This window comes from Marmota marmota, unplaced genomic scaffold, assembly GCF_001458135.2.
Source record: "Marmota marmota marmota unplaced genomic scaffold, marMar, whole genome shotgun sequence".
Classification (NCBI taxonomy): domain Eukaryota; kingdom Metazoa; phylum Chordata; class Mammalia; order Rodentia; family Sciuridae; genus Marmota; species Marmota marmota.
In genome coordinates, this window is record NW_026000021.1 from 7,969,371 (window position 1) to 7,989,590 (window position 20,220).

Sequence of the window (20,220 nt, forward strand, 5' to 3'; positions counted from 1 at the left end):
CCTCACTGTAGATATTTCTACCATGACATGGAATTTAAGTTGGTTAGCTTTGCTTAAGAGTACACACAAGGACCTGGCACTGTGGTACATACCTGTAATCCCAGTAGGACAGGAGGCTGAAGTAGGAGGATCACGAGTCCCAAAGCCAGCCTCAGCAAAAGCAAGGTGCTAAGCAATTCAGTGAGACTCTGGCTCTAACAAAATACAAAATAGGGCTGGGGATGTGGCTCAGTGGTTGAGCGCCCCCATAGTTCAATCCCCAGTACCTGCCCCCGCAAAGAAGAGTTGTACACATGGGATAATGAGAGACTGTTCCCTGTGAAAAGTGGTTCTGCTACCAAGAGAAACACAAGGAGGCCCTCTACAAGAGCTGTGAACACAGTCATCCATCCCACATCAAGTTAGCCCTGCTGGAAATTGACTTTTAATGCCTAAGTGAATGAATGTGCCGACTGGTTAATGCTGAAAATTTCCACCTATAAACATTTCTTAGAGTTGAAGCATATTTCTCTGCCCTGAAAAATGCAAAAATGTTATCAGTCATTCAACATGTAAAGTTACCCTTAGTGACTTCATAATTTAGATTCAGAAAGACTGGAAAATGGGATAGTAAGCTTAATAGAGGGAAAAGATGGAAGAGTCCAAGGCCCTGGGCAACCAGAAGATCAGAGTGAGAGAATTCACTAATTAGGAGATGAAGAGCACAGGGGTATAATAAACATTAATATCTGCTTGAGCCAGCTCTGCTTCTGAAAAAGACTGACTACCCTAAGTGTGCATTCCTACCCTGGCATCCATCTTTCCTCCCTGTCACTGAGTTATTAGAGAATAAGCCTTGGGCCAACTGTGGTAATGAATAATAGTTAAAGGGGATGGCTGTTATCTCAGCCTGAGAAGGAGGGAGACAATAACTGAATGCAGCCATGTCAGTGTCTCTACTGAATCCAATAGAATTTTCCTGCTTCATTTACACCATCCCCATCAACACACATGTACACACACACCCACAAATGCAATAGATCACCCCAAAAGGATTAGCATGTTCTTCCAAAAGTGAAATAAATGTCTGTCTGGGCCTCATATAAGATGGTACATGTGGCCAAGTTCAAATCAAATCACATCCTGAGGAAAGAGCTGTATTTTGCATTCAAATTGCTTTGAACTTGTACACAGAGAATTATTGTAATGGCAGCATCTTCATCTTCTGGAAACAAAATCAGTTGCCTTCTATGAATATTGCCTGATAGAAGACTCTAAAAATATTTCTTTTCTTAGCATTCAAAAGGGGAGAAGGAAAAAAATGTCAAGAGTTTGGGTAATGACTCTCACCTAGAGGACAAAGCAGTCAAGACACATTTAAATATGAAATTGTATCCTCCAGTTTCTATATTCAAATATCAGCTGTGCTAGAAAAACTCACGTGAATAGATTTATGTATTGAATTGAAGTGCAAAGGAAAAAATAAATAATTCTTATTACAGAAATCGTTGAATGAATACAGAACAACAGATATAAACAGTACAGATTGGATCACTTTACTACACAAAATAACCCAATTTTTCTTTATTAAAACAAAGACATCTTATTTTAAAACTAATCAGAAGACCTAAGGAGAAGAACATAGACCTAGTACCAGCTCAATTATTTGGAGTTTCTTCCTCCTGCCCAGTGCTTTGCTCTGCCAACTCATTTGCATCCCTACAAGGAGTTCTTCCAGACCCCCCGCCTCCAAATGTTGTACATTCTCTCTGAACCTGCCAACCCCCACCAGTAAATCTGTGGTGAGAGGCAGCACAGGAGCTGGTACTGCTGGGAAAGACTGTTAAGGAAGAAGAAGGACCTTACCACTTCTGGGAGCAGCCTAGTTGAGAGGTCATGGATGGCTTTGACCACTATACATATGGATGACAGAAGGAATATCACCCCCAAGATGACACAGGCTCTGCAAAAAACAAAACATTGAGAGTCTTAACTGGGAGAACTCCATACTGCTGAAGAGTTGGCACAGTTGACCACGATGAGCACACCATCTGAAAAGTGAATTTTTCCATAATTCCCTACACCCCAACCCCAAGTCCCAGAATTGACACCAAGTTACTCTGGGAGAATACAGTTCAGGATTTTATCAACAAAGGCAACCTCACAGGTAAGGGGTTCACCATCCTACATCACCTTGCAGTACTCCATGAATGCTGGCAATGGAAGGGTCTGCCATAAAAGTGTCATGGAAGCCATCTCCCTTGCCTGGCAAACTTGCTGCTTCAATCCTGCTCAGGCTAAAGGGTGAAGAGTTTAATAACAGAGTGGAGACTGGCATGGGACATCCCAAGCTCTGCCACTTAACTTGTTGCAGGTTCTTGGTCAAGGAACTGAGACTCTTTTAGCTTGTATTTTCTCACCTTTTGGATAGGAATAACATGTCCTACCTGAAGATGAAACGAAATGATGAAGTAAACTGTTGATGATAATAGCTGAGACAAAGGAAGTCAGCTCCCGATGCCTCTTCTGGATACGATTCAATAAAATACAAACCTTTGGATTTTCCCAGCCAAAAGAAGGAGGAATGCTTTGATAATTACAAAAGACAGAGTGTTTATGGTAAGAGAGAGGAAAGAAAGAAGGACAGGAAAGAGAGGACAGAGAAGACGACAAGAAAGAGAAGGAAAAATAGAAGAAAGGATGAGGTCAAGCAAAATACCCAGCACAGGAGGAGGCAGGAGCAAGTTAAGATGAGGCCAATGATAATAGTAGATGATACACAACTGGGAAGGTCAGGGGGGAGAGGACTGATAAGAAAATCAATGGGGTTCATGACAGAATCAGGCAATCCAGATACAACAAATCTCAGGAGACAGAAAATGAAAGTAAACAAGAGGAAATGCTAATCCTAATACAAGGGTCAAAATACCAAAATGGAGAGGGAGAATACAAGGACAACTACAATTAGTTTTAGATCATTCCTATCCCAACGTGGTATCTCCAACATTTGGAAACCTCTTCCACCAGCTAGCAAATAGAACCAATTTTCAGGGCTGGGGTTGTGGCTCAGTGATAGAGCGCTTGCCTAGCATGTGTGAGGCACTGGGTTCAATTCTCAGCACCACATATAGATAAATAAATTAGAAAATCAAGGTCCATTGACAACTAAAAATATATCTTTTAAAAAATGTTTTTTTCATTATTCTTCTTGGATTCCCTCTTCTAGACTAATAGCACATTCCCAAACTATTCACCTAATTTTGAAGTGAAACCTACGTACAATCCTCATAAACCCGTGGATAGATACAACCCCCCTAATTTAGAAGTGAGGAATACAAGCAGGTGAACCCACGGCATGGAATGCACTTAGGAGTCTTCTTACCCACCCTCTAGTGGTAGGTTTGCTCCTTTCAAAGACACAGAATGAATCATTGCAGGCTGGAGCAAAAACACACACAAAATGAACACATAGATAGAGGAAAAGGTAATGAATGGGCTAGGATCTTGGTGGAGACTTGAGCAAATGGATGAGTCACCATCAGTGCCATGCATTCTTGTAATGAGCCCCCACGGAAAAACATATGCTCAAGAGGGAGAAAAGAGAATGTGGGCAGTAAAAACACATTGCCATGGCTGACCGGTTCAGTTGAGATGGTGCACCTGGGGCAGGTGACCAAGTGCTCTCAGGCCCTTACTGGAGGGTCCTTTAGTAACTAGGGACTGGAACAAAGGCAGGGATTCCCAGAGTTTCAGGATCAGTTTGAAGCAAATACCAAGCACCTCCTTGGAAGATGGCCAGCTGTACTCAGTGCTTGGAATAACCATTTATACCTGAACAGCAAAGGGGCTGGAAGGGGTCCCAGTACAGACAAAAAGACTGAAGTCAATTAGGACTCCAACATAAGGTTTGTTTGTTTTTTTTTGTGTTTTTTGGGCTGGGGGGGGGACGGGTTACTAGGAAAAGAACCCAGGGCCTTGCACGTGTAAGCTAGTGCTGTACCACTGAGCTACATCAGCAGCCTGCAAAATTTTCATTTGTTTTTCCAAGAGTGAAAACAAAGTAGGATTTATTCAAGTGAAAAATAGAAACAGAAGTCTTGCAAGAGCAAGAGGTCAGTTTTGCAATGTGACTTTTTTCCTCCATTCACAAAACTCCTGGGTGACTGGAAAAGACTCCTTTTTAGGTAAATTCAATCACAAACTAAGCACCTCCCAGCCACTGCACTCTTCCAGGGAACTTTTTTTTTTTTTGCTGCCTGTTCGATTTTATCAGACTCTCTAGGGTAACCCTAGACCTCTGCATTTTTTATAAAAGCTTCCAGGCAATTCTAATGTGTACTGGCCTAGTTTAATTTTAATCTAATACTAATGCAAGGCCCAGACCCAAGTGAAGCCCTGTCCCTAGGGAGCTTCTTCTATGAGGCAAAGCCCATAACTCCCTGAAACAGAGGCAGGGAGAGAGTGGTCACTTAAGCTGGCAAGGAGGGAAAGACTGGTCTCATGGCCTTTCCAGACCCCAGGCCCCACAGAACATGTGTTTACTGATTAGCTTTTTCTCCCTGAGAAACAAGTAGGACAGCTAGACCTTCTCCAGGTAATTTGTCCACTATATCCTCTTCTCCATTCTCCTGGGGGAAAAAGGAAACAAATAGCCTCTGCTTCTTCCGGACAGGGAGCAGTGAGGCACAGGAAATCTACTTCTGTGAGATCACTGCAGGCATGGCTTGATCATGCACAAAAAGTGGGTTTTCATTTTATTAAATTACTTAATATGTGTATATTAGTTAGAGTATATGTATATTTTGATTTCATTACATTACTCAAGTATATATGCTTAAGACAAGTTTAAATACGGCAAGAGCCTTGATACATAATTTCTTGGTTACTTATTGTTAATCAAAGCTACACTATAAACTCCTTAGGTCAAAAAAATTTTTTAAATAAAATTTAAAAATGGACTTTTGAAAACGCATTTTATTTCCTAATATCTATAGTAGCATGTGGCAGGATGTCTCAAATGTATCTGTAGAGTGGATATAAACATCAACGGATTAATTCATCACTAACTGATCTGTAAGTTACTCCCTATAGATTCTAAGGGGCATCAACTGCTGGGAAGAAAGAGACTCTTAACACTTCAGTCAAATGCACATGGAGTAGCCCACACTGTAAAGTAATTCTGAAATATAACAAAAGTCAAAAGAAATGTGTGATCTGGTTTATTAGACTTGAGTTTCACAGAACTTTAATCATTATTTTCTTCACCAAGACACCTGTGAAAATGCCCAAAAATGTTTTAAGAACTCACTGTCAATTTCTTTTAAATGTGTTACAAATTCAAAAACCACAGTCACCCCTCCTTCAACACTGCTGGAACCTGTGTCTTAGGACCCAGCCACTCTGACAGCCCGAAGCAGCTATTAATAGCAGAGGGTGTGATGCTATTTTTTATGGCTTATTAATAATATATTGTGTTTACACAGCAGCTTTCTCCTCAGGCACTCAGAGTTCTGCACATCAGCTCATAAATCCCCTGGAGGCAACTCACCAGACCTAGGTTTTTGTTTTTCTCCTATTTTATTAATGAGGAGGGGGAAAGGTATGTTTCATAAATACAAGGAGTCAAAATCGCACATTGAGGACTAAGAGGCCTGCCCAAGGTCACTCAAAGAGTTTGAAGTCCGCTCAGAAATAGAACCCAAATCAACTAATACCCTCCCAGTGGCCACTCCCAGTCAATCATCCAACCACTGAAAGACTCTGGATGTCCAAATCACATGCTCAAACCAATAAAGATTCAGGTCAGGAGCAAACATGGCTGCTTCTGCATCTGTGTGAACTACTTCCAAGCTTAAGGACAGATGGCAGAGGGTGGAAAAGGATACCTACTCCCCTAGCACATGTGGCCTTCACCTGGACAGGCTGGCAAGACAAGAGGACACTGAGGAGCCAGGTCACCAGAAAGCACATCAATATAGTCCCCTGATGAACCCAGACTGAAACTGATCTTAAATTCCCACTGGACCACATCAATGTTTATAGCAGCTCAATTTACAATAGCTAAACTGTGGAACCAACCTAGGTGCTCTTCAACAGATGAATGGATAAAGAAAATGTGGCACATACACACAATGGAATATTATTCAGCCTTAAAGAAGATCGAAATTATGGCATTTGCCACTAAAGGATGGAGCTAGAGAATATCATGCTAACGGAAATAAGCCAATCCCCCAAAAAATCAAAGGCCAAATGTTTTCTCTGATATGTCGATGCTAATTCACAATAAGGGGACTTAGGGCTAGGGAAGAGTAGAGGTCCTTTGGATTAGATAGGGAGAGTCAAGGGACAGGATGGGGTATAGGGGTAGGAAAGATAATAGAATGAATCAGACCTTATGTGCATATATGATTACATAAACAGTGTAATCCTACATCATGTACAACAAGAAGAAAGAGAAGTTGTACTCCATTTATTTTTGATGTGTCAAAATGTATTCTATTGTCATATGTAACTAATTAAAACAAATTAAAAAAAATTCCCACTGGACTAGCAGTTAACACAGTGTGAGCCTCAGATCAGTAGCATCCACACCACCTAGGAACTTGATAGAGAAACAAATTCTGAGTAAGTCCTCCCCAGCCCTACTGAAGCAGAAGCTCTAGGATAGGGCCTTCCAGTTGATTCTAATGTGTGTTCAAATTTAAGGAACTGTATTAAGACACAAAGTCCAAAAGAAACCTAGTGAAATCCAAAGAGATGGCCAAAGCCATTCCAAAGAAATGATAAAGGGGGTTAAACTCACCTTTTATTTTCCTGCTAAAAACTACGAATTGCTAATTGTGCATAACATTGGAAACCTATGAATCATATCTAGAATCATTACTTTTTGCCTTTGAAATTACAAGGGCAAAAACCTACTGACAGGTATTCACATCCAAATGAGGTCGGACTGAAAGTGTGGTCCCATGTCAATTGCAGGTTTAAAGGTCTATAGCTCCTACTCATGAGGCCTAAGTCCTGTCATGCCAATTCTAAGTAACTTCCCCTCAGATCAAAAGAGCCACGTACCAGAAGCTTCTCCCATCACTCTAATTTACAACAAGCCTAAAACACAGTGTAGCCCTGGCAATTAACCAATTCAGGTCACAGTTTAAAGCACAATTATTTTGGCTATCATGTTTTATTATAGTCTCCAAAGCACTTGTAATCTGCGGCATTGTTCAAATGTCAAACAAATAATGAAAAATAAAAGACAGCCAAGTGGTATGAGCATGCTTAGCACTTAGGACTCCACCGTTGCGAATGTTCATTTATTCATAGCTCTTTCTCTCCATGAGTACTGCCATTTCAAATAAAGCCACGAACCAAAATTGGTTTGGAGGAAGTATAAAAGGAAGGAGAAAGTCAGTAATGAATGGTGGTAAGGCAGTCCCCCATTCTCTATGATAGCTATGCCCAACAAGCACCATTTTGCTTGAGATTCTGCCCCTCCCCTTACTCCATCATTATCACCTCCTGCCTCCTCTCTTCTTCAGCAGCTCCCTCTCTTCTCCTAATATTTTTATACCATCTTCATCTCTTTTCTCGACTCTCCTGGGCTCCAGGTCCCATTTCCTTTCTCTGTTCATGTTCCCATCTCCCCCTCTTCAACTTCATTTTGTGAATGGGTTGCAGCTAGGGTGAGGTTGAACTGGACTGGGTATGGTCCCTCAGAACAGAGCTCTCCAGGCAAGAGGTCCATCCCCCTGTTCATAGTTAGACCATCCATATCTTCAACATGCAACCACTAAAGATCTCTCCTTTCTCAGCAGGTGGCCATTTGCTTTTATCTATAATAATACACAAGCTGAACTGAACCAACAGAAATCCCATTCCCCACCCCGCCACACACACCTCCAGGGATAGAAACTAGGGCCTCTTACATACTAGGTCTTTTCCTTAAGAAGTAGGGACAGGAAGCTTTTAAATCACACAGAAATCTTTCCAGAGGAGCTCTGAGTTGACTTTGAATGAAGTCAAAAGTCAATCCAAAGGAGCTGACTTGGTAAAGAGGGATAAAAAGGGTGTCCTGGCAAAAGCAGATTCAAAGGCATATCAGATTCCTTCATTCAGCACATTTATACTGTGCAACTACTTTGTGCCAAGCACCATTCTAGTGAGCAGGCCATGAAGATATCTGGTGGAAGAACCCTCCAGGCAGAGAGAAGAGCAAGACTCTGAGGCAGAAGGTCTGCCTGACATGAGGGAGATACATCAAGGCAACCACAAAGGGTATGAGAAAGAGGGAAAATGGTGGAGGTGAACTCAAACAGTGAGGATCCTATAAGGCTTGGAGCCCTTACAAGGATGTAGGCATTTACAAAGGTGGAAAGCCACAGGGGACTAGAACTTGGAAATGACACTGTGTGGCACATTTTAACCAGATCACTGCTGCTTGGCAACAGCAGAAAGGAAGAGAAGAAACTGTTACAGTATTCAGGTCAGCTGAGAGCATGACAAAGGATGTCTTAGGTCAGGATAATCATACTGAAGGAGTGAGGTTTTTGGAGATGGTCTGATTCTGAGTCTTGGTCTGTTCAGGGATATATTCCATTTTATTAATGCATGGTATTCAACAAAAAAAGAGTCCAGATGATGCAAGCCTTGGGACCTAAGGGAAAGATGGAGCTGCCATTTCCTGAGGTAGGAAGAATGCAGGAAAAGCACGTATTGAAGGAGAAAGATCAGGAGTTCAGTTTTGGACATGCTAGGTTTGAGATGTCTGTTAGACATCTGTTATGGTTTAGATGGGAGATGTTTTTCAAAAACTCATGTGTGAGACAAGGCAAGGAAGTTTGGAGGTGAAATGATTGGGTTTTGAGGGCCTTCACCCAATCAGTGAATTAATTCCCTGATAGGGATTAACTGAGTGATAACTGAAGGCAGGTCATGTGTGGCTGAAGGAGGTGGGTCACTGAGGGAGTGCGTTAGGGGTTTATATTTTGTCCATGGAGAATGGAGTCTCTGTCTCTCTCTGCTTCCTGGTGCCAGGCTGCTTTCCTCCACACTTTTCCACCATGATATTCTGCCCCACCTCAGGCCCAGAGGAAAGAAGCCAGCCCTCTATGCACTAAGACCTCTGAAACTATAAGCCCCCAAATAAACTTCTTCACTTCTAATTGTTCTTGTCAGGTATTTCTGGTCACAGCAATGAAAAAGCTGATAAAATAACATCCAAGTGGAAGTGTTAAAAAGACAATTGGAGATGGGCACTTAGATTCAGAGATAAGTTTAAGTGGAGGACATAAATTGGGAGTCATCAGCTCAAAGACTGCGTTTAAGTCTCAGAAGTGGGTAAGATCATCACCCACTGCCAAGAAATCACAAATTCCCTAGTAAAGCTGGAGGAAAGGTTTCATGAAGAGTCCCTGCTGGAAAGCTGAGTAGAAAGGTGGGAGTGGGCCATCCCTGAGAAGCCTCATGTGCTAAGCTGAGCTGCTTTAGCTTTCTTACAAAAACCAGAGCTCCAGACAGCTTTGAAAATGATGATGATCAGATCTGCATTTTTTTAAAGCTAACTCAGGCAAAAATATATTTTGTGAGCAACTGCAAGGCCTGACATGCCCTGCTTCCTCCTCTCCATTCTCCTTTCAAGCTCTACTCCCAAGGGTAGGAGTGACAGCCACTGCACCCTACCTTGAACCAAGGCACCTGACCCAAACTGAGGTGATCAGACCCATTCCATGGACTTTGAGACCAAGATGAATGATAGTAAGGACTGAAAACCAAGATGATTCATCTCATAACAAGGATGAGAGAAGTCTGAGTTTGGCCAAGCTTTCCAACCCGAGTGCTTAACCAATATTCCTTGGGGAAGTTGGGCTTACCACGTGGTGGCTGATTTCCTCTTGAGCTAGTTGGGAAATCCCCCCAAATTAGGCAGAAGTTGCAAGGCCTTGGAAATCATACAGCATCCCACCAGAGTATTCTGCTGTCTGGGAGTCACAAGCTTACTGAGATCAAAGTGGGGGAGGAATGAGATATCACTTTTGATGAGTGAGTGACACGGTAAACATGTAGAAGAGCATATGAGAGAGAGGGGTGATATTGCTATGGTCATCCTCAGAAAACACCATCTGCCACAGCAATGAAGAGGCCCCAGTTTGCATCAGTCATGCGCTAGTTTGGCAAACCTTTGTTTCCCCGTGCTCTTTCCTACAAGGGTCAAAGCAGCTTAGACACAGCCTGGTGCTGGAGCTTCCGTGTTGCTTAGACAAGGGGATGGACAGATGTCAGAAGGAAACAAGGAGGCCATTTCCCAATAGGCCACGGAATAAAGATATACAAGAACTGAAGCCCCCTTGTGATTTCTGGGACTGCCATGCTGGGTGGAGGAACCAGCACCAGCTGTATGGGAAACAATGAGCTCAGCACTTTCCACAAGGACTTCTTGGAATGACTTGGTTAATTTAGTCTATTATTTCTTTTTATCTCTACAAAAATATTCTAGCATTACCTTAGTAACCTATTCTCCAGTGTTTCAACCTAGTTGATTGCAGCATTTTAAGTAATTGGCTTAAAAATTGTTCATTTGCTTTGATCCACTTCTGGGAATCTATCCCTAACGGAAAAGCTTCTTTTGCAGAAGAATGTTCACAGCAGCATTATTTATACTTAAAGATGGGAATTTTCAATGTGCCACAAAAAGAGTGTTTAAGTTACTGTGATATATCAATTCAGTTGACAATTAGGTAACATTTAAATTGTTTTCAATAGATCACAAAAAAGACTGTCTAAAAATAAAAATAAAAAGTGGAAAAAAAAACAGGATTAAAATTATATCTACAGATTAGAAATATGAAATAAATCTAAAACCGGGGGGGAAATTTGGGGAAGGAAATAAACTTTAAAGTAAGAATGGTGAAAAGATAAACTTTGGGCTGGGGATGTGGCTCAAGTGGTAGCGCGCTCGCCTGGCATGCGTGCGGACCAGGTTCGATCCTCAGCACCACATACAACAAAGATGTTGTGTCTGCCGAAAACTAAAAAATAAATATTAAAATTCTCTCTCTCTCTCAAAAAAATAAAAAGATAAACTTTTTCCCCTCTACTTTTCTGAAAGCTGATTTTTTTTTTTCTTTCTTTCTTGCCTCCACCCCTGTACTGGAGATAGAACCCAGCTCTATCACTGAACTACTTCCCCAGTACTTTTTACATTTTTTTAAACATCATTTTAAGTTGCCAAGGCTGTCCCAGAATCTGCAATCCTCCTGCCTCAGCCTCCCGAGGGGTTGGAAATACAGGCATGTGCTACCACATGTGGCCTAAATGCTGTATTTTTAGATAAAAGTTTCTAGAATGCCTTCTCTAGCTACATCTCTTTTTAACATTTCCATTTATTTATGTTCTCACATGACAGAAAATGGTGGTCTTTATTAAATCTCAAACCTGAAGATGTAAAATAACCAGGTTCTGTGAGCACCTATGAAATTGAGCGAGGGGCTCAAGTGTGTACGGTATGGTTTTGTGGATTGTCATACTGTTTCTGGGCAATATGCAGTTGTTCCCCAGTATCTACAGTGAGTTGCAACAGCCCATCATCTGTGCATGCTCAAGTCCTTTAAGTAAAATAGTATAGTGTTTGCATGGAATCTATGTACATCTTACTGTATACTTTATATTATCTCTAGATTATTTATAATACCTAATATGATGTAAATGCTATGTAAACAGTTGTTTACTGTATTGTTTAGGGAATAATGACAAGAAAAACATCTGTACATGTTCAGTACACTTTCTTTACCAAATATTTTCAATTCATAGGTTAGTAGATATAGAACTTGTGGGTAGGAAGGCCAAGTGCAGCAAGCATTCACCCAAGCTCAACTGTTCATGTCTCCTTTCCCAAGACCCGGTTTCTGGGTTGGGCTGTAGCTTAGTGGTAGAGCACTCACCTTGCATGCGTGAGACTCTGCGTTTGATCCCCAGCACCACATAAAAATAAACAAATAAAGATATTGTGTCCATCTATAATTAAAAAAAATATTTTTTAAAAAAGACCTAGTTTCCTTATAATGAAAATAGGAATGATTAAAACAACAACAACAACAGTGTTTTCCCTCTCAGGATTGGTGTGAATATGCCAGTAAGATGATATCGAGCACATATCAAATACCAAAGGTAATATCGAAATTTAATCCTTCTTTCATCACTGGGACTTCTGGTAAACCCACCACAGACCGCCTTTTTTGAGGCCAAGTATCAAAAAAATATAGGGGAAAAATTCCTTGAGGCCAACACCCTGTGATCTGTGAGTAAGAATTTGTGGCTTACGGAGAACTCTCATGGCATTCTCATGTGATTTCCATCCATGCTACCAAGTGGAGGATGCTCTTTCTTCCCTATCTGACAAGTTATGAGGGCTGCAAGAGGGGTAATAGGAACAGAGAAATGGGGAAGGTCTCAAAAAAATTCATGACCTGTCCAGGTTATAAACCTAACCAATAACTTGAATCCAAATCTGAAGCTTGCAACATAGGCAATCTGTGACTTGGAGACTGTAATGGTTAATTTGAATTGTCAACCTGATTGGATTGAGATGCCAAGGATTAAGAGGCTTGTGGGTGTGTCAGTGAGGGTGTGTCTAGGGCATGTGGGATAGCCAACTGAAAAGAGACCTTCCCTAAGCATGGGCAGCAGCATCTAATAGGATGATGCCTTAGATGGAATAAAGTTGGAAGAACAAGGAAGCAACAGCAGATACATGCTCCATTCCTCTTGAATGGGCTCTTCATTGCTGCTGTGATTGTCTGAAGATATTGGACTCGCACTTCTCTATTCTTCCAAAGTGGATTCTCTAGAAGCTTTTGGCCTCAGAATAGCACTGTTGATCCCTCTTGTTCTGGAACTTCAGCCTCTTCAGCCTCTTGGACTGTGCAGCTACTGGTTCTTCCAGCTCTCTAGCCTGCAGACAGCCATTGTGGACTATTCATCTTCTGGTCACAGAAGCCAACCTAATAAGCCCCCCTTTTATAATTATACTTCCTGTGGATTCTGTTCCTTTAGAGAACCCTGACTAATATAGAAACATTGGATTTTCTTTATCTGGGTGTTTTGTCTATCTAAACAAACACAAACAACTTTTGAATACAGTTTTATGCACAAATTTTCAAACCTAAACAGAAGTGCTTCTGGAGTCGCTAAGCTGGGGGTAGGACTTAGGAGTCCAAGGTTCTAGATCTATCTTTGTCATCAACTTAGAGAAACATAGGAAAACATCTCCAGACCCTGGTTTTCTCAGGTTGAAATTAACAATTTTCACTTAAACATCAAAGTTTTGAGACTTTAAAATTCCAGTGCAGATGTAGCAATGGGAATTCCTGTTCATTAAAGGTTTTTGTTTTTTTTTTTTAATTTTATTTTAAATCAACAGGCTTGAGGGACAGATTTATTTACATAACCAAAACCTAAAAACGTAACAGTAGGTATTAGTTACCAATTGGCAAGTTAGGGTAGTAAATATGAGTCTCCAAATGAGGGATCTGAAAACTCCAGGTTTCTTTTCATATATCACTACAAGCTTGTCAGATGGGAAAAAAGTGCACCATGTTTTTGGCTGGATCTTACTCATTTCTGAAACATCTCTGTGACCTATAAGCTCTACTATTTTGAAGGGCTGACATTTTCTAGCATAAGAGAAGAAAATATAGATAACACAGAAAGGGAGCATTTTAGAAGAAAATGTTATTCATCCATTGAGTTGGGAAACTAGTTTTCTAAACAGAACAATGATTTAAAATTATTTGAAAAAATTATCAATACCTTGGAGCCCCAACAGGTTGCAATTTGGGAAAAGCACATAAATGATTAAACCTAGAACTTTCACCTGGAGGGAGCAAGTTCCTGAAAATTCTGTAACTTAAAGAAGTTTCATTGAAATCTATTACTGAATTCACAAAATACTAAAAGATGAAGATCTTCTGGTAAAGAGGCTATTAAGAATATCACTGATCACATCACCTCAAAAGGCAAATGCTGGGGTTTACATGACCGCTATCATATTGCCACTGGCATACTTCCCATCTCGGGAATGGAAAAAATTAAGGAACCTAAATATAACTTGCTATAGTGTTGAATTAAATATTATAGAATAAAGACATGTAGGGAAAAATGTTTTAAAGCACTAGGAATCACCTAAAATACTGCAGGGGACAATAAGGTATAGATGGTGCTTTTGGTGCCACATCTTTGGCCAGCTCAGATTTCCTTCCAAGTCTTAGAAGACACATCCCTGTGTTCTTTCACACAGTTCCATCTCAGCACTCACTGCAGTGGCCTGGTATATACTTCTCAGAGACAGAATCCAGCCCCTCTTCCTGCAGAAAAGATCACGATAATGCCTCACACCTTAACTGGCTTTTCATCCATCCCTGTCTAACTCTCCCTACTCCCTGAATGGGCTTTCTGTGAATCCTTCCTGGAATCAGCATCAACTAATCAGCTACTTGCAACCAGGTCTTTGCCTCAGGCCCCAATCCCAGACAGGAAAATTTCCAGAAGTATTTTTAAAAGGAACAGTTATAGTACACTGTCAAAATTAAGAGCAAGCAAGACCATTTGAAGATTAAATGTACAAACCCAGTCTAACCACAAACACCTCTGTGAACAAACCAAAGTAGATCCAGGACAGCACCTTCAACATTCTCTTGGTTTTGCAAGTTAAATCTATCCAGGATCCCAAAATTAGGGCATTCTACCAGACTCAAAAATCCAAACAAATGCAACAGTCCCTGGCACAATTGTTATAATAGCCTATGATTTCATATTGCCATTTAAGATACTCACAGATCCAAAAGCAAGAACATGACTAAACTAAACCAAATGAATCATGTGAGATAACTAAACAAAGTTAGATTTTTTTCTCTTTCAATTAATACATATTTTTCTGAAATCCATTAATATTCCCCTCCTTTGGAGGTAGTCTATAAAATCTTCTATAATATAGGAGGAGTCACTTCCAAGGTTTGTGTCTGCCTCAAATGAGTCCAGTTAACAAAGGTCACATCTGGATGTGATCTAGGAGGCACGGACAAGTTTGGAGAAGAAAAAGACACGAGCTTCTCTTGGAGCCAGATGAACTCAGAAAGGTTGTCATTAGTCCTTCTGAGGCCTGGCAGTACCCAGAATGGAGCAGAGGGCCTGAGTGTTCTGTAATCTGTATCGACTCAATTAGAAAGACAGAAAAGGAGAAAGATGAGTGAGCTTTGAAACACAGATATGTCCTCTAGAGGACATCTAGAGGGTGGATGTGAAGGAAGAGGGAAGAGTGGACAACCATGTATCAAAGGAGGAACAAAGATGGTTCGGATCTCCAGTCCTACCCTCAAGGTATTCATCCAGAAACCAAGCACTTGTGCCAATATAAAGGAAAAGGGGTACGGGAAAAAGAGACCCTTGTTATCAGTCACCTAACTCAACATACTACCACCTTAGAGAAGCAAGGGAGGGAGGGACTATTTGACAACAAACTTGTCACTTTATATTTGATACACCCACACAGAATCAATGTCCTAAAAAGGACTCATTTGTCAATTCATTAATTACAGATGAGGATTGCTCTATACGGAATTATCGTGCACAATAAATTCTATGAAATCCATCACAATGCCCTAATTTTTGTAGCAACAGTGGAAGCCCTGGGTGACTGTTCTTTCTTGCTGGTAAAAGAGGCAGAAACTAACTACTCAAAGGACAGGCTCTGGAACCAGAGTCTGGCTACATCCCAATAGCAGCAGCACTCATCAGTGACCTCAGGAAAGCTATTAAGCTATTTAATCCCTCTCTGCCATAGTTTTGTTCTGTTTAGTGGGTATAGTGGTACAATGTTGTTAGTTTATGTACAGAGGTTATTGGCAAAGTGACTGGCACAGAGTGTTTTTTTTTTTTTTTTTAAATGACCTATTTGGATGACACACAAATAAAACTGACCCAAACACATGAACACCCTATATTTTCTTGGACTACAATCCTGTCTTCCTACAATATGACCTAACTCACCCACAAAAGTCTAAAATGCCTTCTTAAAACTTCCTTCCCAATTACTAACCCTGTAACTCCACACAGGCAGATGCCAACTCACCTTTAGAAGGAAATTGCAAGGGGCAAGTTCACCCAGAGTCACTGGCAAAAGGACCATGACAAGGAGAGTACCTTGATTCCCAAAGTGGTTGCACTTCAGAATCATCTCTGGGGGTCTTTAAAAATTTCACATTAGGAGGCTCCCCTTTGATAGCTTCAAGACTGAAAGATGGCCTGGGAAAATGTTGTTTGCTACTTCTGCTTTGCTTTTAGATTTGCAAAGTTCCCCCTGGTATTTTTCTCATGAAGCAAGAGACTTGGGAACTTTTGTTTTAAAGCACAGGAACGGCTAAAATCAATGGTTCTCAACCAGATGTGACTCTGCCCGTAGAATAAGGGGACATTTGACAATATCTGAAGACATTTTCCACGATCACAATTTGGGGAGGGAACTAAGAGTATCTAATGGGTAGAGGCCAGTGATGTTGGTAAACATGCAACACTGCACAGGACAGCCTCCATGACAAAGGATTATCTGGTACACAGTGTTAACCATGCCAATGCTGAGAAATTCTGCTCTAAGTCATTAGAGAACATGGCTTTCTCTAGGTTGGTGCCAGAGAATGGCCTTTAGGTTCCCAAGTTCATCAACTGGGGTCATCCCACAAATCCCAGGGACTCGAATTGAGTAACACATGGACTGGTGACTGGGGAACAGCTTTGAAGGAACCATGATAAATTCATAGAAAGACCAACACAATCTCTGTGCACACAAGATGAACATAAACTTAATTTTAAAAGGATATACCAATAATTCTGACATCAGAGACAGGTCAGAAGCAGAGCTTCTCCTCTGGACCAATAAATACCATGTCCACTTGCTGAACCCCTACTAAGTGATAAGCAGGGGATCCACTTAAGTGTTTAGCGGGTGGTAGAGAAGATACCTTGCCTACATTATTCCATTTATTCATCACAACTGTCTGATAAGGCAGATATTTTGGCAGTTAAGGAAACATGAGTTGGAGGTAAATAAGAAACATGCCTAAGGTGGCCACTCTTGGCTATGGACCTCACGTGCCCCTGCAGCTGGAGGCCCATCCTCTGGGCACTTACCGTCCTGCTTCCCATCTCATCTTGGCATTTATTTCTCTGAAGTATGGCCTGAGACATCCTCAGCATTATAGGAGAAAGAAATAGGAAAGTCATTTATTATTCTCACTATAATTTTCTACTGGCTTATCCACTAATCATTCTAATTTTCCCTACTATCATACCCTGTTCACTCCACTGGCCCTGCCCCAGATCTGTAGAAAACTAGGAGGAAGCAGGTTCAGATACCGGGGTCTTTATCAACTCCACTGGCAATTCCTGAGCACCCATAAGGCTGAGAACCAACCAGGCAGCACACTGTGACAGCTTTTGTTTGGGCATACTAATGCCAGAGTGACTGCTGGGGGCTGATTCCTTCAGAGAGGAGAGACTGGCTCTGAGACATAAAGATCACTATCTGATTCTCCTTAAAACAAAACATGCTATCTCCATTGATCAAAGATAAGGAAAACATTTGAATCTGTCTCCCTTTATTGAGGGGAAGCCAGCTCCTAAGTAGCTCCTAAAAGGTGAAGCAAGCAGTTTAGTTGCCAAAAATAAACTAGTTTGGCACAAACAGCAACAGAGGTTCCTGCATTCTGGGACCTGGTATGTGCATAGACTGGATGATTCCTCTCATCCCCCAAAATCCCCAAACCAAAAACTATGAGGGCATATTTGTAGGGAATCCACTGTGCTGGTATCAGAGCCACAGACATGATGGTAACTTTACCAACCACAGCCTTTATTTTGCCAACAAGACAAACAGCCTTATAAGGACAGGTTGCCAGCCACATGGGGCAAATGATTATAGGAGCAAGAAAGAGGAAAGTCATTTATTATTCTCATTATAATTATTCTACTGGCTTATCTACCAATCATTCCAGTTTCCCCTACTATTGCAAGTACCCATTTTGTTCTAATTTGTCTGCCCAATGATTTTGAATTAAAGTAATCTACCGTTTGCTTTTTTTAAACAAGGTAGGGGGAGATAGGATGCCATGCATGCTGAAAGAAAAATGCCATGTGGTTTGGAGCAGCCCTTGGGATGCCCATTCCCTTCCTAATTACCAGCCCACTGGCTTTCTGACAGATGGAAAGAAGGACCCGCCCCTTACAGAGCTCACATAATGAGGCGCTGCATAATCACAACTTCACATTCAATCTGCCCCATTAACGCCAGAGGTAGTTCAACCAAGTGAGAGAATTAGGGTCTTATGGATAAGACTGATGTGTGTGTACACAGTAATTTTATTAACCATTAACATGCTTTGTGGAACAAGGCCTTCCAGTTCAAAAGCGTGAAAGAGATATGCAATTTACAACCGCCACTGATTTAATAGCTTGTCAGCGGGTGAGTAGGTGGGGGTTGGAGTGTGTGTGCTACCATTGAACTGCAACGACACCACAGAATAAAAACATCACCAGCCAGTCAATTAAGGAAATTATTCATGGGCTTGTTAAAAGGTCACATGCCAAAAACTTCACGTAACAGAAAAGAGGTGAGATATGGTGCTCAATTATTTTTCTTTTTAACCCCAAGGTGACTAGAAATGGAGAAAGCCATTTCCAAATCTGATTTTATATATCACACACACACACACACACACACACACACACACACACACAAATACATGTATATATAACCATATTATTTATTTATATATAAAGCTATTATTGATGGCTTTCAATATCCATCATTGAAAATACCTAGAAAGGCACTCTCTTTCCATTTTCTCAGCCTCCACTACTTCATCAACATCTTGCTCCTTTCTCTGAGTTAGACAAAGGAGCTGCTATTTAATTCATGTTGGTATGAATGACTCTAGTCATCTGCAGGCCTCTTTCAAGCATTTAGGACCAGTCTAGAGGTGGATAAATGGTTTTTCTCTTGATCAAAGGAATAAAGTTTCCATTAGACAGAGGATTGTGAAGAAGGTGGAAAGGTCCTAAAATCCAGCCTCAGAAGATGACAATACTCCAATGGTTCCCGCCCCCACACACAGGATATATTTGGCACTGTCTATAAACATTCTTGGCTGGGTGGGTGGGGTGTTGGTAGCATCTAATGGGTAGAGGCCAGGGATGCTATTGAATACTCCACAGTGCACAAGACAGACCCAACAAAGAATTATATAGCCCCAAATTCCCATAGAGCTGAGGTTGAGATCCCTGTTCTACTCCAGTGTTTCAAAGGCTTGCCACCCAAAGTATGGTTCTTGGACCAGCTGTGATATAACCTGAAATCTCATTAGAATCTCAGGATCTTCCCCAAACCTCCAGAACCAGAGTCCACATTCTAACAACCTAGAGTGACTCGTAAGCACATTAAATTTTGAGCTGCACACTCTTGGAACAATGGTTCTCCAAGTGGCTATACACTGGAATCAGCCTAGGTGCCCATCAATGGAAAAATGGATAAAGAAAATGCAGAATATGTAAAAAAATAGAGTTTTACACAGTAATGAAGAACAAAATTATTTCATTTGCAGGAAAATGGATGGAATTTGACAGCGTTATGTTAAGTGACATAGGCCTGACTCAAAGTCAAGGGTCATATGTTTTCTCTCATATTTGGAGGTTAGAGAGAAAAAAAAGGAAAAGAAGCATGATGGGGATAGGAATCTCATGAAAACAGAAGGTAGATCAGTAGAGTGGAGGAAGGTGGTCAGAGGCAAAAAAGAGGGGAGAGAAAGAGGAGGTACTGGGAAATGAAATTGACCAAATTATGCACATGTACAAATATGTCATAATAAATCCTACTATTATGCATAAATATAATGCTCCAATTTAAAAAAGAAAATTGAATTCTTAAGAGAACATAAAAGTTCAACAAGGGATCTTTGCTAAGAAACTCCTGGTCACTCTAACCTAGAGGGACCCAAATCCCAAACCCCATCAGATGAAATATTAAATCATAACTCCAGTTGGTGTGGAAAAACTGTAGGCCATCTTTGAAAAAGAGTCAAGGCCAACAGAAAACTATTCTAGAAGTCGAGAAACAGGTCTCACTATTTATTTTTAAGTAGGTCTTATAAACTAAAGATTGATAAAAGGCTTGCATCAAATTCTTGCATGACTTATTCAAAAGAT

General features: G+C 41.0%; 1 protein-coding gene across 1 annotated transcript in view; it reads right to left on the reverse strand.

Annotated features, from left to right (window-relative positions):
- Tmem163 (transmembrane protein 163) overlaps window positions 1–20,220 on the reverse strand; it is a 209,631-nt gene that overhangs the window by 33,759 nt on the left and 155,652 nt on the right. Inside the window, exon 6 of the mRNA XM_048810445.1 lies at window positions 1,846–1,942. Within this exon, the coding sequence (XP_048666402.1) occupies window positions 1,846–1,942 (97 nt within the window). The remainder of the gene's footprint in view (window positions 1–1,845; window positions 1,943–20,220) is intronic.